The 22,922-nt window shown below is 49.8% G+C and overlaps 1 protein-coding gene across 1 annotated transcript in view; it reads left to right on the forward strand.

Annotated features, from left to right (window-relative positions):
* The window catches only part of LOC102444405 (uncharacterized), a 172,780-nt gene extending 150,093 nt beyond the window's left edge, over positions 1 to 22,687 (forward strand). Inside the window, exons 6-8 of the mRNA XM_075903552.1 lie at positions 11,166 to 11,504; positions 21,286 to 21,395; positions 22,461 to 22,687. Of these exons, the coding sequence (XP_075759667.1) occupies positions 11,166 to 11,504; positions 21,286 to 21,395; positions 22,461 to 22,535 (524 nt within the window). The 3' untranslated portion in view covers positions 22,536 to 22,687. The remainder of the gene's footprint in view (positions 1 to 11,165; positions 11,505 to 21,285; positions 21,396 to 22,460) is intronic.
* Positions 22,688 to 22,922: the final 235 nt, after the last annotated feature.

Here is a 22,922-nt window from a genome sequence, read left to right on the forward strand (position 1 = left end):
GTTGGTGACAGCCTGGGAAGCAGTGATCATGAGATGGTAGATTTCAGGATCCCGACCAAAGGAAGAAAAGAGAGTAGTAAAATATACACCCTGGACTTCAGAAAAGCAGATTTTGATTCCCACAGAAACCCGATGGGCAGAATCCCCTGGGACGCTACCATGCAGGGGAAAGGAGTCCAGGAGAGCTAGCAGTATTTTAAAGAAGCTTTATTGAAGGAACAGGAAGAAACCATCCCAATACACAGCAAGAGAAACAAATATGGTAGGAGACCGGATTGGCTTACACGGGAAATCCTTGGTAAGCTTAAGCACAAAAAGGAAGATTACAAGAAGTGGAAGCTTGGACAGATGACTAGGGAGGGGTATAACTGGATAGCTCGAGAATGCAGGGGAGTTATCAGGAAGGCAAAAACGCAATAGGAATTGCAACTAGCAAGGGATGTGAAAGGTAACAAGAAAGGTTTCTACAGGCATGTTAGCAAGAAGAGGGTGATCAGAGAGGGTGTGGGGCCCTTACTGGATGAGGGAGGTAACTTGGGGTATGTCTACACTACAAAGTTAGTTCGAACTAACTTTCCTAGGCGCTACACTAGCGCTCCGCTAGTTCGAACTTAATTCGAACTAACAGAGCGCTTAGTTCGAACTAGGTAAAGCTCATTTTACGAGGATTAAGCCTAGTTCGAACTAGCTAGTTCGAATTAAGGGCTGTGTAGACCCTTAATTCAAACTAGTGGGAGGCTAAGGCTTCCCAGGTTTCCCTGGTGGCCACTCTGGCCAACACCAGGGAAACTCTATTGCCCCCCTCCCGGCCCCGGAGCCCTTAAAGGGCCACGGGCTGGCTACACAGTTTGTGCCAGTTGCAAGGCTGCAAGCACCCGTGCCAGCAGACCCTGCACCTGCCACAACATGAGCCAGCCATCCGAGGGCTCCCAGCCCTCCACTACACCCCAGGACCAGCCTGGCGGCTCCCAGGAGCCTGCCCGTGGGCGCAAAAGGCGGGCGCCCGCCTGGTCAAGTGCGGAGATCGTGGACCTCATCGAGATTTGGGGGGAAGACTCCAATGTCCACGATCTCCGCACTAGCCACAGGAACGCGGCCGTCTACGGCCGCATGGCTGCCAGCCTGGCCGCCAGGTCCGCTGCAAAATTAAGGACCTGCGGCAGTCCTACTCCCAGGCCTGCCAGCCAGGGGCCGACCCGGAGGCCTGCCCCCACTTCCACGCCCTGGACCGCCTCCTGGGGGCTCATGCCATCCCTGCCCCCCGGGACGTGATTGACCCCGGGGCAGAGGGACCGCTCCTGGAGACGGAGGAGGAGGAAGAGGGCTCTGAGAGCCAGGAGCCTGCCGCCAGCCTGCCCGGGACCCGGGACCCCCGAGGCACGCCACAGAACCGCTCGCCTGTGTCGTCTGAGGCCGGGGAGGCGTCCACCTGTGAGTACCCTCGTGTTCCCCTTATGTGTACGGGGGGCTGGGGTGAGAGGGAGACCATGTGCCTGGGCCTTGCCCACCAAGGAGCAGCAGCTGGGGATCCTGCAGGGCCCTGGCCTTGCAGAGGGGAGCTGGGTTTCACACACCTGGGCCCCTGGGGTAATTGACCGCTGGTCTTGTTGCACCACAGCCGCAGCACCTGGGACTGCAGGGCGCACCACCCCGCCTGCAGCAGCCGCCCGCGCCCAGGCAAGCAGGAGAGCCAGGAACCAGGAGGAGTACCAGAGGCAGCACCTCCGGTTCCTGGATCAACAGTTCCGTCTCCAGGACCACTGGGTCCAGGAGGACCTGAGACTGCGCCGGAGGAGTCTGGAGGCCCTGGAGGAGCAGGGCCATGCCCTGCGAGGCCACCTCCAGAGCCTGCTCGACCGCTTCCCATTTCCTCCTCCTGCTGCTCCCTCTGCTCCCCCTGCTCCTCCTGCTCCCCCTGCTCTTCCTGCTCCCCCTCCTGCTCCCGCTCCTGCTTCCGTTCCTGCTTCCGCTCCTGCTTCCTCCACACCCCCTGTCCCTCCTGCCCCCCCCTCCACAACCAGGGTATGTCTACACTACCCTCCTAGTTCGAACTAGGAGGGTAATGTATGCATACCGCACTTGCTAATGAAGCCCGGGATTTGAATTTCCCGGGCTTCATTAGCATAAGCGGGGAGCCGCCATTTTTAAATCCCCGCTGCTTCGAACCCTGTGCAGCGCGGCTACACGGGGCTCGAACTAGGTAGTTCGGACTAGGGTGCCTATTCCGAACTACCGGTACACCTCGTTTCAAATCCCGGGCTTCATTAGCAAGTGCGGTATGCATACATTACCCCGCTAGTTCGAACTAGCGGGGTAGTGTAGACATACCCCCATTTCCCACCGAAGCCCCCGGACCCGCAGTGTGGTGAGACGGGAGAGGCAGCCGGACTCCCACCCCTGAGCTTTCCTTTCCCTTCCTCCCTTCCCTCCCCTTCCAGCTCCCTCGTCCCAGGTTTCCCCCTCCCCTCTCCAACCCTCATTCCTCCCTTCCCGCACCCAGTTATGTTAAATAAACAGACGTTTTTGTTTCAAAAACAGGTGTCTTTATTTTACAGTAGGTAGGGAGGGGAAAGGGGAAGGGGGGTAGGGTGGAAGAAGGCCCCAGTGGGACATGCAGGGAGAGGTCAGTCCTCCTCCTCCACCAGGAAACTCTCCCGCAGGGCTTCCCGGATCCGGACGGCCCCCCGCTGGGCTTCCCGGATGGCGGCGGTGCGGGGCTGACCGTAGTGTCCAGCCATGCGGTCAGCCTCAGCCATCCAGGCTGGCAGGAAAGCCTCCCCCTTCCACTCACACAAATTGTGGAGCACACAACATGCTGCCACCACGGGAGGGATGTTGTGCTCGGCCAGGTCCAGACGGGTGAGGAGGCATCGAAAGCGGGCTTTCAGTCTCCCGAAGGCCCCCTCCACCACGATGCGGGCCCTGGTCAGCCTGGCATTGAAGGCCTGGTGGGAGGGATTGAGGTGCCCCGTGTAGGGCTTCATGAGCCAGGGCTGCAGTGGGTAGGCGGCATCCCCCACCAGGCACACGGGCATGTCCACGTCCCCGACCCTGATGTGGCGGTCGGGGAAGAAGGTCCCGGCCTGCAGCCGCTGGCACACGGAGGAGTTGTGGTACACCCGGGAGTCGTGTGCTTTGCCGGACCAGCCCACATTAATGTCCGTGAACTGGCCCCGGTGGTCACACACGGCCTGCAGGATCACGGAGAAGTACCCCTTGCGGTTGACGTACCGGGACGCCTGGTGTTCCGGGGCACGGATGGGGATGTGCGTCCCGTTGATGGCCCCTCCGCAGTTGGGGAAGCCCAGGGCGCCGAATCCCCGGATGACGGCGTCCGGGTTGGTGAGGCGGACCACCCTGCGGAGCAGCACCCAGTTGATGGCCTTCACCACCTGCGGAGAGAGACACAGCAAAGCGCCAATCAGTGGGGTGCCCGGGTGGCTGGGAGCGTTCGTGCCCTGGCAGTGCCCCGCGCCCCACTCCCGGTAGCAACCCCCCTGGCGGCGTGTAGTACGGCTGGGACAGACCGACCCCTCCGGTGCGGGGCACTTTCGCCTCCTCCCGCCCCCCCTTTGTCCCTGAGGCGGCCCATCTCCTCCTCGCAGCTCCCCTCCCCCCCCAGCTCGGTGGCCGACGAGTGCCATACCTGCATGAGCACCGCTCCAACGTTTGATCTCCCCATGCCGAACTAGTTCCCGACGGATCGGTAGCTGTCCGGCGTGGAGAGCTTCCAGAGGGCGATGGCCACCCGCTTCTGGAGGGGGATGGCGGGCCTCATGCGAGTGTCCTTTCTGTGCAGGGCAGGGGCAAGCCACTTGCAGAGCTCCAGGAATGTGTCCCTCTTCATCCTGAAGTTCTGGGTCCACTGTCGGTCCTCCCAGCGCTCCAGGACGATGCGGTCCCACCAGTCGGTGCTGGTGTCCAGATGCCAGACGCGGCAGGGCACGCCGGTGCCGGGGCGCTGCCGCGGCTCCTCCACGGCCCCCAGGGCGGCCAGGCGGAGAGGCAGGGGGCTGACGTGCACCAGGTGGTGCCAGGCAGCCTCGAGCCATTGCTGGCAGGCTTGCAGCAGCACGTCCAGAAAGTGCACCAGAAGGTGCAGGGCGAGCCGTGGCTCCATGTTGCCACCTGCGGCGGCCCACCCCCGAAGGGAAGCACTGACACAGACGGGCACAGAGACCAACGCTTTGCTGTCCCTCGGCGAGGTTGGCAAGGAAGCAGGAAAAGCTGAGAACCGGCTGTCCGGGGGGGTCCCTTTTAAGCACGAGCCTCAGATAGCCTCAGACAGAAGCCACACAAAGCAACTACTGACTTGATGCCCTGCCAGAACCAGTTTCAGCTGCCCTTTAATGCCCCCCTGCGTCCAATCAGTGTGGACGTGCTAGTTCGAATTAGCAAAACGCTAATTCGAACTAGTTTTTAGTTCTAGATGCGCTAGTTCGAATTAGCTTAGTTCGAATTAACTAATTCGAACTAAGTTAATTCGAAGTAGCGCTGTAGTGTAGACGTACCCTTAGTGACAGATGATGTGGGTAAAGGTGAAGTACTCACTTTCTTTGCATCTGTCTTCACAAACAAAGGTCAGCTCCCAAACAAATGCGCTAGGTGAAGCAATATGGGAAGGAGGTGGTCAGTCTTTGGTGGGGAAAGAACAAGTTAGGAACTATTTAGAAAAGCTGAAAGTACACAAATCCATGGGTCTGGATTTAATGCATCCGAGGATACTGAGGGAGTTGGCAAATGTCATTGAGGATACATTGGCCATTATCTTTGAAAAGTTGTGGAGATTGGGAGAGATCCTGGATGACTGGAAAAAGGCAAATGTAGGGCCCATCTTTAAAAAAGGGAAGAAGGATGATCCAGGGAATTATAGACCAGTCAGTCTTACCTCATTCCCTGGAAAAATCATGGAGGGGATCCTCAAGGAATAAATTTTGAGGCACTTGGAAGAGGGGAAGGTGATCAGGAACAGTCAGTGTTGATTCACAAAGGCCAAGTCATGCCTGACCAATCTGATTAGCTTCTATGATGAGGCTCTGTGGATATGGGAAAGTCAGTGGATGTGAGATACCTTGACTTTAGCAAAGCTTTTGAGATGGTCTCCCACAATATTCTTGCCAGCAAGTTAAGGGAATATGGATTGGATAAGTGCACTGTAAGCCGAATAGAAATCTGGCTACAAAGTTGGCCCCAGTGGGTAGTAACCAACAGCTCGATGTCAGGTTGGCGGCCAGTTTCTAGTGGAGTGCCCCAAGGATCTGTTCTTGGACTGGTTTTGTTCAACATCCTTATAAATGACCTGGATGAGGGGATGGATTGAACCTTCAGCAAGTTGCAGATGACACTAAGCTAGGGGGAGAGGCAGGAGTGACTTGGACAGAATAGAGGATTGGGCCAAAAGAAATCTGATGAGGTTCAACAAGGACAAACATAGAGTCCTGGACTTGGGACGGACGAATCCCAAGCATTGTTACAGGCTGGGTACCGAATGGCTAAGTAGCAGTTCTTGCAGGAAAGGACCTAGAGATTACAGTGGATGAGAAGCTGGATATGAGTCAACAGTGTGCCATTGTACCCAAGAAGCCTAATGGCATATTAGGTTGCATTAAGAGGAGCATTGCCAGGAAGCAGATCCAGAGATGTCATCATTCCCCTTTATTTGGCTCAGGTGAGGCCACATCTGGAGTAGTGTGTCCAGTTCTGGACCCCCAACTACAGGAAGGATTTGGACCCATCGGAGAGGGTCCAGCAGAGGGCAACCAAAATGATTAGGGGGCTGGAGCACGTCACCTATGAGGAGAGGCTGAGGGATTTGGGTTTGTTTAGCTTGCAGAAGAGAAGAGTGAGGGGGGATTTGATAGCAGCCTTTAACTTCCTGAAAGGAGGGTCCAAAGAGGCTGGAGAAAGGCTGTTCACAGTAGTGACAGATGGTATAACAAGGGGCAATGGTATCAAGTTGCAGTGGGAGAGGTCAAGGTTGGATATTAGGAAAAACTATTTCACTAGGAGGATGGTGAAGCACTGGAATGGGTTACCTAGGGAAGTGGTGGAATCTCAATCCCTAGAGGTTTTTAAGTCTCGGCTTGACAAAGCCCTGGCTGGTTTGATTTATTTGGGATTGGTCCTGCCTTGGGCAGGGGGGAAGGACTTGATGACCTTCTGAGGTCTCTTCCAACTCTATGATTCTTTGATTCTATAACAGTCTCTGATAACTGACCTCTCAGCCTAGGTAGGCACACACACAGACCTCCTGTAATTTTTCAGGACACAAGAATCAAATCATTACCTTAAAAATGGTGATTTTATTGATAGAAGAAAAAGAGATACTTTTAAAGGCATACTTGGATGCTAGGTGTTATACAGCAACTAAGAAAAGAACAGATTAAAACACAGAGAAAAAATGGTATCTCTGGCACATCTTGGCTGTGTCTACATTGGCCCCTATTCCGTAATAGGGATGCAAATGTAGCACTTTGGAATAGGCAAATCTTGAAAGTAGGAATAAGAGATCCTCCGGAAAAGAGCTTATTTTCCGGAGGATCGCATCCAGACTGGCGCTTTTCTCCGGCTTATCTATAAGCTGGAAAAAAGCGGCAGCCATAAAAATGCAAATGCGGCGGGGGGATATTTAAATCCCCCGCGCATTTCCCTATTCCAAAGTTCTAAATTAACATGGCTATTCCGAAGAAGGGGCCAGTGTAGACGTAGCCCACAGGTATAATGAGTGGAGGGAAAGGAGGCACATGCATTTCAAACAGAGAAGTTTAACCAAACCCAAACAAAGAAAAATACCCTGATCTCAACTAAACATACATTCCTCTCTCTACTCACAATCTGTACTGAACCGTACTTCAAGGCCTATTCTGTTCCCAAGGCCAATATTTCTTGTAGGCATGGTAATTCCATTTGATTTCTCCATTTTGCTTCCCCCAGCTCCTAACTTAGAACTCGCACAAAGGAACAGCAGCAAGGTATCAATATTCAAATTAAATTTCAACAGTCTTTCCCATTGGCTTTCCTGGCTTTTTGCCCATACCACCTGGCTACCTGAGTTTAATGCTTGAGTCACCGGGTGCTGGCCAGCACTCCTCCTATCCATCACAACGTACAATCTAAGCATATAGCCTGAGTGCCTGATATTGAAATCTACATGCCAAACAGGGCCAATGCAGCTATCATAGCTCCTCCTCTGTAGCTGCTGTAACTTCAGTCCATTGCAGGGAGTAGTGGGTCCTCTGCACCAAAGTGAATTTAAATCCATGCCCCCCTCATCTTGCTCAGTGGCAGCTTCTAGCAACACAGGAGGGGAAGCAGGTCAGTTAGCCAGGGCCAAAGATGCTGGATGGGAAACAGAAGGACAATGTAAGGATGGAAACCTGGGAACCTGGGCATGCTGAATGTGTGTGTGTAGGAGAGGGGGAGTATTGTGAGTTGATTGAGCAGTGTTGTCAAGGAAAACTCAGGCAGCTTGGAGGAAGGCAGGCTCCAAGGTAAGGCTGCACATTCATGTGTTTGGATTCAGATTCCAAATGACCCGGAGTGAGAAATCCCAGCCAAGGCAAAGGAGATAAGCTTCTGAGATGGTCAGGGGAAGGAAAGTGGCTATTAGAAGGGAGTGATCTTTGTTCACCTCTCATTTTAGATAGGGTTGTCCTGTGGCATTACAAAGCCAATTTTGGCCCACTTAATTAGCCCCATTAATATGGGTCCTAGAATTGACAGATACTTCTGCTGGTCTCTCTCTCTTTCTCTCTCTCTCTCTGGGTATGTCTACACTACCCCGCTAGCCCCGCTAAGGCTAAATCTAAACTATACTCCTCTGTCAGCAGAGGGATATAAATTAGGTGTATCGAAAGTACAAATGAAGCTGGGATTTAAATTTCCGCACTTCATTTGCATAATGGTAGCCTCTGGGTTTTTTTCAATACCTGGTTTTTATAAAAAAAGGCAGTTTAAAGGGGGCATTTTTGACAGAAGGCGTACAGGATCTTTTGAAACGGGGCATTTCTGTCAAAAATGTCCCGTTTACATTGATGGTTTTTTCGAAAAGCCCCATTTCGAAAAAAAGCAGTGGCCACCATTGTGCACGGGATATTTAATTCCTGGCTTCAGTTTCACTTTTGATTCATCTAATTTACCTCCCTCTGGCGACAGAGGGGTGCAGAGGAGTAGCGAAGAGGGGAAGGGGCGCAGTTGCCCCCACGCTCCATGCTAAGGGGGCACTGAGCTCAGGTGGGAATGAAGCGCATGCTGCTCTGGCCCACGTGATGCTTTGAGCAGAGACTCGGGACTCAGAGCTGGCTATGTGCTGCCTTCCTCTACACATTGTGAGTGGAGGCAGCCAAGCTGGGTGGGAGGAGCAGCAGCGACTTTAAAGATAAGATTTCCTATACTTACCCCATCCCTTTCCTCTGGTGCCTGGCTCTGTGGGGGGGAGAAGGGGAGGATTTGATGGGTGGGGGGCACTCCCAGTGCTGGGGGTGCCTGGCCTCTGGGGAGGGGTGAGTGCATTAGGATGGGGAGTACTCGGAAGGAGGGGGCTAGCTCTGGGGCAGGGGTGAGGTGAGTGCATTGGGATGGGGTGTGCTGCGGGAGCCTGGCTATGGGGAAGGAGTGGTTGTGTTGTACTTAAAAGTACCACACGGGATCTTTTCGGGGGAAAAGGCAAAATGCCACATTTATTGGTAACACACAAATAGCAGTCAACACTTATCATATGCATAAGCACACACACGCAGATATACACCATGTCTTGTTCCACCTAACTGCATTGGCCAGGTGAGTTAGGTTGGGGAGAGTTGGAGCCAGATCAATGTTCCCATGTTGACTGCAAGATGCCTTAGATGTGTAGTGTCTTCCCTCTCATGCAGAGTTATCATACATATGTGGTTATTTGTCTATGGCACCTACTTCTGGGTCTTATCTTAATGCTGTCCCATTCACCTTCAAACAGGGAGATCCAAAAGCAGGCACTTGCTGCTGACCCCCAAGGCATCCATAGTCTTCTTTCAATGAGCCCTGTTCACAGGTCCCATTGTTCTTATTGTTCTTGAATCAGGCTTCCACCTTTCTCTAACCATTGCAAGTGCCCAGAGGTGTCTGTCTTTCATGCCTTATCCATTCACACCTCACTCACTCACTCACTCACTCACTCAACAGGACAATCAATTTAGCAAAAGGGGGTACAAAGTTTATGAGATACAAGGTTTCTATGTAAAAAGGCTTAATACAAAGTGTCTGTGTTCTTTAAAAGTATACAAAGTTTCTATAAAAGGACTTAATACAACAAACTAAAGACTTATTACAATGCTAAAAGGACTTGATACAAAGTTAAAATAAAAAAAATTCAGTGAGAAAATGATTAATGCAGAGATGACTGAGATTTACCTACAGTTGCATTGTTATGGAGAGAGCTGGGGTGCCTACTCTGGGGAAGGGGTGGTTGCATTGGAATGAGGAGGTGCCTGGCTGTGGGGCAGGGGTGACTGCATTGGCATTGGGGACACTGAGGGACCTGGCTGAAGGGGAGGGGTGAGTGCATTAGGGTTACTTATAATTTTTTAAAATAAAAGATACTTTATAGCAAAAGGAAAAACTTAAAAAACAATAGTCTGGTAGCACTTTAAAGACTAACAAACATGTAGATCAGGCGTGTCAAACTTGAAGCCCACTGAGGGCCACACAAATGATAACTGATAGCTTTCAGAGACACCAAAGAAAATGTACTGCTATCGGAAAGTCATAATTATTTATTATTATAGATTATGTTTTAGGTATATTTTATAATTTCTCAGGTCTTGTTTTAATATAATAAAATAATGTAATGTGTAAAATTGTTATTTGCTCATATAAAATAATTTTTAATTTAAATATAATTTTTAGGTACTTTTCATTTTTTATATGATACATACGTTGTTTTGTTGAAATAAAAACAAGTATAAACCATGGTTAATCAAATAGAACATTCTTCTGTGAAAATTTAGATACTTTGTAAGTTTGAGATTTTGCATAAACATATAATTATTCATGCAATTGCAAAAAAATTGACATATATTCATTGATATAAAATTAATATACCTTTTGTGATTTTATTTGGATATAAATAAATAAAAAACAAAACATTAACAAAATATCCCCCAGAGCCTGGTACACCCATCACCCCATCCCTCTTCGCTCCCTCAGAGCACCCCCTCTCCCTCCCACTCTAATGCTTTCAGGAAAGTGAGGACAATTCTTGTGTTATGTGTTACTTTTATTTAAAAGTATTTTGGAGTGTTATTTTAACAGGTAAATTCATCTCTTATATTCATAATTAAGATGTAATTTATCGCTGTGAAAAACAACTAGGTTAACTAGTAAGTAACGCGGCAGTTAGGAAGTATTCCAGATTGCTTAAAATAAATGAGAACAGGATATGAACAAACTAAAGAGAAAAAATTATTTAACAGAATATAAACCCCCAAAACTTTATAATTTATATTTGTCTGTAGTTAGTAAAATAAGTAATTCATTTAACAATAAATATCCTAAAAGATGGATCATTTACAGTGGTGTAGAGAGGAGGGCACGGGGCAGAGAGGTGTTGCCCCCAGGTGCCACACTAGTAGGGTGCCAATTTAGTGCCCCTCCACTCCCCATCATCCCTCTGCTTGTCTGCTCCTCCTCTGCCCTCCGCTGCCATCTGGAGTCGCCTCCCTGCCCCCAGCCTGACCCTCCTCCACCTCTTCCGAAGGGTTAGTGTGTGCGGGGCCTGGCCCCAAACTCGAAGGAGTGGGGTGAGATGCAGTACAAGACCCCCCCTCCGCCAGGGTCCGGCTCAGCCATGTGCCAGGTTTGGGGTCCTGCTACACAATGGCGGCAGCAGTGGGGGGCACAAATTTTGCCTTCGCCCCTGGCCGCATAACACCCTCTCTACGCCTCTGGAGGGTTGTAGTTTAGAAGTAGCCTAACTGTGCTTGAACTGCAAGTCCCAGAATTCCCTTGGCATTGGGCTGGAACTGTGTTCAGGGAGCTGCCTTCCACTGTTATACAAAGTGTATTGCTCTGAAGACGTGTCATGTAAGGGCAAGAGCTTGCTAGTGTGAGGCCACCCTCTCTCTGCCTCAAACCGTTTCCAGTCAGCCACCCGGTAATGAATGTTTTCCTTTCCTCCTCTCTTCATGCAGATATTACACAGGAACCAGCTATTCTCATGGTTCATGAAGGAGAATCCATCAACATCACTTGCTCCATTACCAATAATGGGAAGCTAGCAGGGATGTATTTGAGAAGAGTACTTTTGAATGACATGGAAGTGCTATACCTCAGAAATAACAGTGAAAACCATACCGCAAACTTACGCTACAAAACTCGCATCGAGAGCACTGTACTTTCAACAGGAGTGAGGATAACGCTGCATGGGCTGCAGAAAAATGACACGGATTTGTATGTCTGTCAAGGAAGCGTGCTAGTAAACGGTGATCCCCGCACTGTGTCGGGCCAAGGCACCATGCTGGTGGTGAAAGGTACCTAACATTCTTCTATTTTATGGGGTTTTTAGTGCAAAACCAATGAGTATTGTTTCAGATGAAAGGGCTGAGGAAGTGGAAGAACATTAACTGAACGGTTATGTTTTTCAGTATATTAGCAGATGGTTTTATGAAGAGAAGTGATGTTGTAAGTTATATGTTTTATTCCAATATGAAAACCATAATTTTCCAATTTGAAGGCAACAAGAAAGAACAAACATCAGAATCCAGAGTGTGTGTCATCTGTAACAGCTGCAGCAAGACTGAAGTGAAATGGTTGTTCTTTCTGCATTGAGAAGATTCCTTAGATATGTTAACCAGCAACATACAGAAAACAAAAATTTCATAGTTTTATAGCTCCACGTAACACCTATGGGTGCGGCTACACTAGCTCATTAGTTCGAGCTAGGTAGGGTAATAAGGGCAAGCGGAGTTACAAATGAAGCCCGGGATTTAAATATCCCAGGCTTCATTTGCATGTTCCCGGGCACCTCCATTTTTAAATCCCCCTTAGTCTGAACTCCGTGCCCGCGGCAACACACGGCACGGAGTAGGTAGTTCGAACTAAAGATCCTATTTCGAACTACTGTTACTCCTCATTCCACAAAGAGTAACAGTAGTTTGAATTAGGATCTTTAATTTGAACATCCTAGTCAGTGCCTCATGTATCCGTGGTCACGGAGTTCAGACTAAGGGAGATTTAAAAATGGCGGCGCCCGGGAACATGCAAATGAAGCCCGGGATATTTAAATCCCAGGCTTCATTTGTAACTCCGCTTGCCCTCATTACCCTACCTAGCTCGAACTGACGAGCTAGTGTAGACATACCCTACATGAAGAGGGGAGGAGAGGAAAACATGATCCACCCCATCCTTCAGGCTGCACTGCACACTTATTTTGAAATAAGCTATTCCCAAATAACTATTCCAAAATAGCTTATTTCAAAATAGCATGTCTACAATGCAGGGAAGCCTCAAAATTAGTCCAAGGCAGGCTTCCCTAATGTGGATGGCTACCTTGATTTAGAGCCCCAGGAGGGGCTATATCGAAATAGCAGCAGTGGAGCATCTACACACGGTTTACTTGGAAATAGCTATTTTGGAATAGGCATTATTCCTCGTAGAATGAGGTTTACAGATTTCGGAATAAGCCGTCCGTTATTTTAAAATTATTTTGAAATAATGGAATGTCTGTGTAAATGATCGCATTGTAATTTCGCAATAACACCAGTTATCTCAAAATAACGGTGCAATGTACACGAACCCACAGTGAGCACTCTGCCTGAAGCTTGTAGTCCTGGGCTCTTGAGAGAAGGAGGCACTGAGGAAGCGGGAGTTCAGGCCAGCACATTTAGGCAAACAGCACAGGAACGCAGAGGCAAGATTAGAAAGGCAAAGGCACAGAATGAGCTCAAACTAGCTACAGGAATAAAGGGAAACAAGAAGACTTTTTATAAATTCATTAGAAATAAGAGGCAGACCAAGGACAGGGTAGGCCCACTGGTCAGTGAGGAGGGAGAAACAATAACAGGAAACTTGGAAATGGCAGAGATGCTCAATGACTTCTTTGTTTCGGTCTTCACTGAGAAGTCTGAAGGAATGCCTAACATAGTGAATGCTAATGGTAAGGGGGTAGTTTTAGAAGGTAAAATAAAAAAGAACAAATTAAAAATCACCTAGAAAAGTTAGATGCCTGCAAGTCACCAGGGCCTGATGAAATGCATCCTAGAATACTCAAGGAGCTCATAGAGGAGTTATCTGAGCCTCTAGCTATCATCTTTGGAAAATCATGGGAGACAGGAGAGATTCCAGAAGACTGGAAAAGGGCAAATATAGTGACCATCTATAAAAAGGGAAATAAGAACAACACAGGAAACTACAGATGAGTTAGTTTAACTTCTGTGCCAGGGAAGATAATGGAGCAAGTAATTAAGGAAATCGTCTGTAAACACTTGGAAAGTGGCAAGGTGTAAGGAACAGCCAGCATGGATTTGTAAAGAACAAATCATGTCAAAACAATCTGATAGCTTTTTTTAATAGGATAACGAGTCTTGTAGATAAGGGAGAAGTGGTGGATGTACCTACACTTTAGTAAGGCATTTGATACCGTCTTGCATGATATTCTTATCGATAAACTAGGTAAATACAACTTAGATGGGGCTACTATAAGGTGGGTGCATAACTGGCTGGATAACCGTACTCAGAGAGTAGTTATTAATGGTTCACAATCCTGCTGGAAATGCATAACAAGTGGACTTCTGTGGGGTCTGTTTCGGGACCGGCTCTGTTCAATATCTTCATCAACGATTTAGATATTGGTATAGAAAGTACGCTTATTAAGCTTGCAGATGATACCATGCTGGGAGGGGTTGCGACTAATCTGCAGGATAGGGTCATAATTCAAAATGACCTGGACAAATTGGAGAAATGGTCTGAGGTAAACAGGATGAAGTTTAATAAAGACAAATGCAAAGTGCTCCACTTAGGATGGAACAATCAGTTTCATACATACAGAATGGAAAGCGACTGTCTGGGAAGGAGTACGGCAGAAAGGGATCTAAGGGTTATAGTGGACCACAAGCTGAATATGAGTCAGCAGTGTGATGCCATTGCAAAGAAAGCAAAAATGATCCTGGGATGCATTAACAGGTGTGTTGTGAGCAAGACACAAGAAGTCATTCTTCTGCTCTGCTCTGTGCTGGTTAGGCCTCAGTTGAAGTATTGTGTTCAGTTCTGGGCACCGCATTTCAAGAAAGTTGTGAAGAAATTGGAGAGAGTCCAGAGAACAGCAACGAGAATGATTAAAGGTCTAGAAAACATGACCCATGAAGGAAGGCTGAAGGAATTAGGTTTGTTTAGTTTGGAAAAGAGAAGATTGAGGGGGGACAGGATAGCAATTTTCAGGTATCTAAAAGGGTGTCATAAGGAGGAGGATCAAAACTTGTTCATCTTGGCCTCTGAGGATAGAACAAGAAGCAATGGGCTTAAACTGCAGCACGGGAGGTTGAGGTTGGACATTAGGAAAAAGTTCCTAACTGTCAGGGTGGTCAAACACTGGAATAAATTGCCCAGGGAGGTTGTGGAATCCCCATCTCTGGAGATATTTAAGAGCAGGTTAGATAAATGTCTATCAGGGATGGTCTAGACAGTATTTGGTCCTGCCATGGGGGCAGGGGACTGGACTCGATGACCTCTTGAGGTCTCTTCCAGTCCTAGTATTCTATGATTCTATGATTGCATGTGCAGCAAAAGCAGTCGAGGAGAATCACGGCATTTGGCACATTTGTGTTGTGCCCAGCTTAGGCTGCACAGTCCTAGCTGGCAGACCCGGCTATTACACGAGAGAGCAATAGCCCAGGGGTAAGTGGCTCTTTCCTCAATTGTCTGCAAGCCAACTTCAGACCTGCTGCACAACTGACCATCTCCTGCTTCCACTCCCGGGCTGTGTCTACACTGGCACCACTTTCCGGAAAAGGGATGCTAATGAGACACTTCGGAATTGCAAATCCATGGGGGATTTAAATATCCCCCACGGCATTTGCATTTACATGGCTGCCGCTTTTTTCCGGCTCGGGATTGGGAAAGTAGGAATAAGGGATCTTCCAGGAAAGGGCTTATTTTCCGGAGAATCGCGTCTACACTGGCGCTTTTCTCCAGCAAAAACCCCGAGCCGGAAAAAAGCAGCAGCCATGTAAATGCAAATGCCGCGGGGGATATTTAAATCCCCTGCGGATTTGCAATTCCGAAGTGTCTCATTAGCATTCCTTTTCCAGAAAGGGATGCCAATGTAGACATAGCTCCCGGTGTCTAGCTGTGGGGAAGGGGCCCAAAAGGCAGAACTCGGCACTAATGAGCTGGCAGCTACAGTATAATCTTAACTCTACTCACATGCCTTCAAGCCCAGCAAGAACAACAGGGCTCCCACACAGTGTCTCCTCAGCCCAGACCCGGCCTTCAAAGCGGAGGCCAAAGACCCTCTGCATAGTCCAGTCCCAGAGGTTGCGATCATAGACCCTGCAGCCCTTCAAAACTACCACACACTCGATACATGGAGCTCTGTCTAATCAGGATACCTCAGTCTATGTTTACACTACAGGCTTCTTGAGCAAGAACCTTTTTGCAGAAGAGATCTTTTCTAAGCTGAGAAGTCCCAGTCTCTTTAGCCTCTCTTCATATGGGACCTGTTCCAAACCCCTGATCATTGTTGTTGCCCTCCCCTCTCCCACCCTCTCTCTTCCCCTCTCCCACCTCCTTTTCCCAGTCTCCCCCAGTTTTGTTAAATAAAGAGAGTTTCTATTTTTGAACACACGTGTCCTTTAGGGTATGTCTACACTACAGTACTAATTCAAACTAAGCTAATTCGAACTAACGGATCCAGACTAAAAAACTAGTTCGAATTAGCGTTTTGCTAATTCGAACTAGCATGTCCACATTAAGTGGACCCTGAACCGGGGTTAAGGATGGCCGGAAGGAGGGAATCAGATGAGGACTTAGAGAGTGGAGCTGCTGCCTCAGGCTAGCCGAGGGCTGTGCTTAAAGGGAACCAACCCCCACCGCGGACAGACAGTTCTCAGGGGTGCCCCGCTTGCAAAGCAGTCCTGGCTTGGAGTGCCCGGAGTACCCACACTGGGCACATCACAGCACTCGGCCATCAGACCAGCTGCACCTGCCGCAGGCTGCCATCTGGGGAGAGGGGGCAATTGGGGGGCTGCAGGAGAGCTTCCACCCCCAAAAGCCCGCAGAGCCAGCCCAGGCCTCCCTATTGGGGGCTCGTACCCCATTCCTCCCTCACCTCCTTCCACTTACCCTTCCCTAGCCCCCCTTCCTGATGTACAAAATAAAGGACACGTGTGTTCAAAAATAGAATCTCTCTTTATTGAACAAAACTGGGGGAGACTGGGAAAAGGAGGTGGGAGAGGGGAAGAGAGAGGGTGGGAGAGGGGAGGGCAACTACAATGATCAGGGGTTTGGAACAGGTCCCATATGAAGAGAAGCTAAAGAGACTGGGACTTTTCAGCTTAGAAAAGAGGAGATGGAGGGGGGATATGATAGAGAGCTATAAAAGCATGAGTGGTGTGGAGAGGGTGCATAAAGAAAAGTTCTTCATTAGTTCCCATAATAGCAGGCTTCAAACTAATAACAGAAAGTTCTTCTTCACAAAGCAAAGAGTCAACCTGTGGAACTCCTTGCTGCAGGAGGCTGTGAAGGCTACAACTAGAACAGAGTTTAAAGAGAAGTTAGATAAAGTCATGGAGGTTGGGTCCATGGAGTGGTATTAGCCAGGGGGTAGAAATGGTGTCCCTGCCCAAAGTTTGTGGAAGGCTGGAGATGGATGGCACGAGACAAATGGCTTGGTCACTGTCTTCGGTCCATCCCCTCCAGGGTCCCTAGGGTTGGATGCTGTTGGCAGACAGGCTACTGGGCTAGATGGACCTTTGGTCTGAGCCAGTATGGCCACTGTAAGCTCAGGTCTCAGGGTCGGGGGTCTCAGTGGACCACCTTGATTTTCATGCACACCTGCTCCTGGGTGGCCAGGCTGGCAGCTCTCCTGCCCTAGATGGCCACTTTCCTGTGCCTATTGCGGAGATCGTGGACGAGGTCCACGATGTCCGCACTAGACCAGGCGGGCGCCCGCCTCTTGCGGTCCTGGGCAAGCTCCCGGGAGCCGCCAGCCTGGTCCTGGGAAGAGGCGGGGGGTTGGGGGGCATCGGGTGGCTGGCTCGAGCCGTGCCAGGTGCAGGGTCTGCTGGCTGGGTGCTGGCAGGCTTGCACCTGGCACGGGCACTGTAGCCAGCCCGTGCCCCTTTAAGGGCTCCGGGGCCGGGAGGGGGGCAGACGAATTTCCCTGGTGTTGGCCAGGGTGGCCACCAGGGAAAGCTGGGGAGGGCTAGCCTCCCGCTAGTTTGAACTAAGCACTCCGCTAGTTTGAATTAAGTTCGAACTAGTGGAGCACTAGTGTAGCGCCTATCAAAGTTAATTCGAACTAACATCTGTTAGTTCAAATTAACTTTGTAGTGTAGACATACCCTTATTTTGTACATCAGGAAGGGGGGCTAGAGAGGGGTAAGTGGAAGGAGGTGAGGGAGGAATGGGGTACGAGCCCCCGATGGGGAGGACTGGGGTGGCTCTGCGGGCTCCTCGGGGTGGAAGCTCTCCTGCAGCTCCCCGATTGACACCCCCCCCGATGGCAGCCTGCGTCAAGTGCAGCCGGGCTGATGGCCGAGTGCTGTGATGTGCCGAGTGTGGGCACTCAGGGCACTCCAAGCCAGGACTACTTTGCAGGCGGGGCACCCCTGAGAACTGTCTGTCCGGGGTAGGGGTCGGGACCCTTTAAGCACAGCCCTCGGCTAGCCTGAGGCAGCAGCTCCATGCTCTAAGTCCTAATCTGATGCCCTGCCGGCACTGCTTCCGGCCAGCCTTAACCTCGGTTCAGGGTTCACACAGATGCTAATTCGAACTAGTTTTTAGGTCTAGATGCACTAATTCGAATTAGCTTAGTTCGAATTAACTAATTTGAATTAAGTTAGTTCGAATTAGTGCTGTAGTGTAGACGTACCCTATCATTAGTGTGTGTAACATTAGACACATAGAGTAGGGAATAATTTGTGAGTTTCAAATATGTGAAAGAGAGACATGGAGGGTGTTGCCCCCAACTTCTGGATGAGCCCCTGTTAAACAATCTTTTGTCCTTAAGTCTGAGCAGTGGCTGGTAAGGAGTGGCCTCTACTCTTAACAAAAATAATAGGAAAAGAGAGGCCTGGGTCTTTTGGCTGGGCTGAACCTGAAGGAAGGAGCCCAAGACCCCGGGGGGGAGACAGCCCTGTGTTAGAGGGCAGCTGGAAAAGAGGTTTTAGGGGGAGTTTGAAAAGTTTGTACTGAGGTTTCAGTGTCGAATTAGCCAAGCCTTTTTGTTTCTTTTGATTTGTAACCTACTTTGCTCTGCCTGAGCTCACTTATTACCACTTTAATCCTATTGCTCGTACTTAATAAAATCATTTTTACTTTCTATCAAACCCAATGTAAATAATTGTTACCTGGGGGAGGAGGGGGGGGGGGTAGGGGGAGGCAACCAGTGTGCACATTCCCCCTGTCATTGTTAAAGGGGGCTTACCTCATTCTTTGGGTTTAATCCAATCTGGGGAGTGCTAGCTCAGGAGGCCGGGCCCTAAACTGCACTCTCCTTGGACCGGAAGTGGTTCAGTGTCTGTTCTGCTTCTCAGTGTGGGCAGGGACCTCAGCTCAGGGCCTTGGCTGGGGGAGACCAGTGGAGATGGCCCAGCAGGACTGGTCAGTGAGGAGCCCCAGAAAGCAGAAAGGAGAGCGACAGTGGCCACGTGTCAGCACCCTGGGAGCCACCCCAAGGGGTTGTCTGTGACTGCCCCCCATCACAACACTTTTCTGTGCAAGAGCTCTTGCACAAAAAGGAGTTAATCCTCATAGAGAGAGGAATTCCTACACCAGAAAAACCCCTCTGCTCTTTTGATTTTTTTGCACAGAAACGCACTTCAGGTGTGGACGCTCCACAAGTTTTTGAGGTAAAATGGCTGTTTTTCCACAAATACTCGGTAGTGTGGACATAGCCTCAGAAGGGCGTCAGAGGCTTCTCCATTAGGTGAGGTTATATAACACAGCATATCTAAAGCGTTCATAAGGAATCCGTCTCTTTTGGGTTTTGTATCAAGGTCTCAGATTCCAATACTGTGACTTTGCCTCTTGCACAAAACTCCAATATCACCCATTTGTCAGGTATAATGGTACTGTGTGTCAGTAATGATGCTGCTGCTAGCGCCAGAGAAATCACAGCAGCAGGTAATTGTGTCATGAGTAAATATCAGGTCTCAGTAACCATCTCCTCCATGTAAGGAGCAGGGGAGTTTGAGCCTATGACCTTCAACTGTACTTTTAAGGGAAAGTGAAGCGCTGTTCTGTCAGGTGGGAGAGTCGCCCTCACATGGATTTATACCAGGGCTCAGCAACCGTTCAGAAGTGGGGTGCCAAGATCTAACGTCTGCACTTCTATTTGCAGATCTGCGTGCCATTGGTACCTGTGAAATAAGAGTCCTACCTACATTTTAGCAGATCCATTAAACCCTCTCGATAGCCTCAAGTGTACAGGGCATCCCCCTTCATCCCCTCCTCCCCCACATCCCTGTGCCCCCAGTGCACACACTGGCAGGGTGGCAGTGCTGGGACTTGCAGGCCTCTGGGAGCAGTGCTGGGGTGAGGAGGGGCGGGGGGGCAAAGTCATTTCCCTGCCCAGCCCAGTCCTTTGCCCAGGGCTCGCCCCTCACCTGCAGGCTGCGGCTCTGGGGCTGGGGCATGCAGAGCCCAGGGCTGCCTAGAGCTGGTTCCAGCCCCTGGCTGGGCACAGCAAAACACTAGGTAAGGGGCTCCCCACTCATGGGGAGCAGCTGCAGCTTAGCCCAGGCCCTGACACCCCACGAAGGCAGCAGCAACGTCTGACCAGCTGCACCACCCCGATCTGCACAGCAGCATTGGAGCAGCAGGCAGAACATGTAGGATCGGGAGGGGGCGTGAACCCCTTAGCTTCCAGGAGCTACATAACCAAACTGGGTAGCTGCAGCCCCAGGGACATGGAGCCCAGTGCACAGTCATGTTGCCATGTTTTTTTCCTAATATTCAACTTAGACCTCCCATGCCGCAGCGTGAGACCATTGCCCCTCGGTCTGCATCTGTCACCACTGAGAACAGCCTCTCATTCCAGTGCTTCCCCACCCTCCTAGGGAAATAGTTTTTCCTAATATCCAACCTGGACCTCTCCCACCACAACTTGAGACCATTGCTCCTTGTTCTGCCATCTGTCACTACTGAGAACAGCCTCTCTCCATCTTCTTTGGAACATCCCTTCAGCTAGCTGAAGGCTGCTATTAAATCTTCCCTCACTCTTCTCTTCTGTAGACTAAATAAGCTCAAATCCCTCAGCCTCTCCTCATGAGTCATGTGCTGCAGCCCCCTAATCATTTTTGTTGCCCTCTGGTGGACCCTCTCCAATGTGTGCACATCCTTTCTACATTGGGGGGTCCCAAAATTGGACGTAATAATTCAGAAGTGGCCTCACCAGTGCCAGATAAAGGGGAATACTCACTTCTCTAGATCTGCTTGCAAGGCTTCTCCTAATACACTTTAATATGCCATTAGTCTTCGTGGCACACGATTCACTCATATCCAGCTTCTCATCTACTGTAATCCCCAAATCCTTTTGTGCCGAATTCTTGCTTAGCCAGTTGGTCCCAAGCCTGTAACAATGCTTGGAACTCTTCCCACCCAAGGGCAGGACTCTGCACTTCTCCAGGTTGAACCTCATCAGATTTCTTTTGTCCCAATCCTCTAATTTGTCTAGGTCACAATAGGCCCTATCCCTTCCGCCTACATATCTGCCATGCCCCCTAGCTTAGTGTCATCTGTGAACTTGCAGAGGGTGCAATCCATCCCCTCATCCAGGTCATTAATAAAGACGTTGAACAAAACCAGCCCTAGAACTGATCCTTGGGGCACTGCACATGAAACCGACCGCCAACCACACATTGAGCCGTTGATCACTACCTGTTGGGCCCGACAATCTAGCCAGTTTTCTATCCATCTTACACTTCCCATGATGCAGTGCGGTGTGACACTGGGGATGCACCAATGGAAATGAGGCGTGGTGGCTGGTGACACTGATGGGATTCCTGTTTTCTGGCCTGTGGACCCTCTGCTGAGCAACGTAATGTTCTTACATGAGATTGTAATTCTGCCTCTTCTCTGGTTAATTACCCACAGACATGGAGCAGGCAGAGTGCCACGTGGCTTCCTGGGTGCCGTATGCCCTTTCCTTCCTGACTTTGCTCTTGGTTTCTGTGCTGGGATTCCTCATTCTGTCTCACGTCGATGTAAGTATTTCACTCAGCCACAGCCCTGTGTTTTCTGAACTGCAGGCAGGAGTTAAAACGTTGCGGATTTTAAATCATGCATGGGACAAACCTCTGTGACCAAGTGAATCTTCGATTTTCCCTTTGTCCCCCCTTCCCACTGCTCCAATCCTCGAGTGCAGATGTCCCTCGATATCATGACTACACTTCAAAGCTGCAGTGATTCCTTCAGCGACGTACAGTCTGTCATGTTTATATTGCTCCAGGTTCATTTTCAGGCTCCATTACAATATAGCAATACTGATGTCTTAGCGAGATGGAAGCCATGCCCCCAGCTTTGCCAATGAACCTTGATATGGTACCTGCATTCCAGTCCCACCATCCCGCACTTGCCCTTCTCACTGAAGAATGGAATCTCCCCCCGTGCGCTGCTGGGGTGGACAAGAGGGAAGACCCCTTCTTGTGGGGGACATCAGGGCCACCACAAGGTGACAAAAAGCCCAGGGTCAGAGGATGCCACAGGCATCCATCCCTGCCCTACCCTCACAGGAAAGCCGCCTGAGATGGCTGGTGCAGAAAAGCCTCCTAGGACAGGGGCTATGCGTGACACACACACTCATCTCCCAGACCCTCCTTGGTTATTTACAAAAGTCCTTGCCGGTCGTAGGACAGGACTGAAGGAAAGCCTCGGGCGGGGTCCCCTTTAGTGTGTTTAACCGGCACTGCAGCAAAATGATGCTGGAGAGGGTAGAATCAAGTCTCTTCTAAGGGAGCCGTGTCTCCTCTCACCATAATTACAAGAGCGATGACACAGTGTGTCCAGAACTGTTGGAGCCTTAGATACTCTGTTCTAAAGAGCTGCTGGTGGAACAGCTTGTAAGGATGCGAGGGATTAACCCGGCCCTTTCTGCCTGTCATGCTATGTAGCCCCTCTGGGCTCTGAGATGGGCCATTTTTGTTATTTCTGCTTTTAGCTCCCTGCCTACCATGCTAAGCAGAGCTCCTTGTCAGGGGGTCTAGTCCAGCCTTAGACCTGAATGGCTCCTGCTGGCTCGGAGGGGTTGATTGTTCTTTGTTTTGTTGTAGATCAAGAAACACTGCCAGGAAGGAAAGAAAAATCAAGCAAATATGATGTATGAAGACATACCCCTCAGACAATAGTGGAGAATTCTGGGCACACCCTATACTTCTAACAAGTATTAGCAAGGTGTTTTCAGCTGAGGCAGCGTGGACATCAGCAGCTACTTTTCCATGAACTGACATTTGTTCTCTTTAGTGAAAAGTAAAACCCTGCCTTCTGCAATATTTCTGCTTAATGTACTCAATTGTGAAGACCACTTTTGGTGCTGGGGGCAGTGATAGAGAGATCCCTGCATGTGCAAGCACGTGCTAGGTATGACGGTGTTAGCTGCTGAGGTGTAAAGTCCTCTTGCTGCAATACCTGCTCTTGCTCCACACCGTAGTGATGCTCACACTCCAGCGGAGCAAGTGGGGGGAGCGCAGAGAGGCAATCAGGCTCAGATTCTCAATGGGACTTAGGCACCTCAC

This window comes from Pelodiscus sinensis, chromosome 20 (assembly GCF_049634645.1).
Source record: "Pelodiscus sinensis isolate JC-2024 chromosome 20, ASM4963464v1, whole genome shotgun sequence".
NCBI classification, from domain to species: Eukaryota; Metazoa; Chordata; order Testudines; family Trionychidae; genus Pelodiscus; species Pelodiscus sinensis.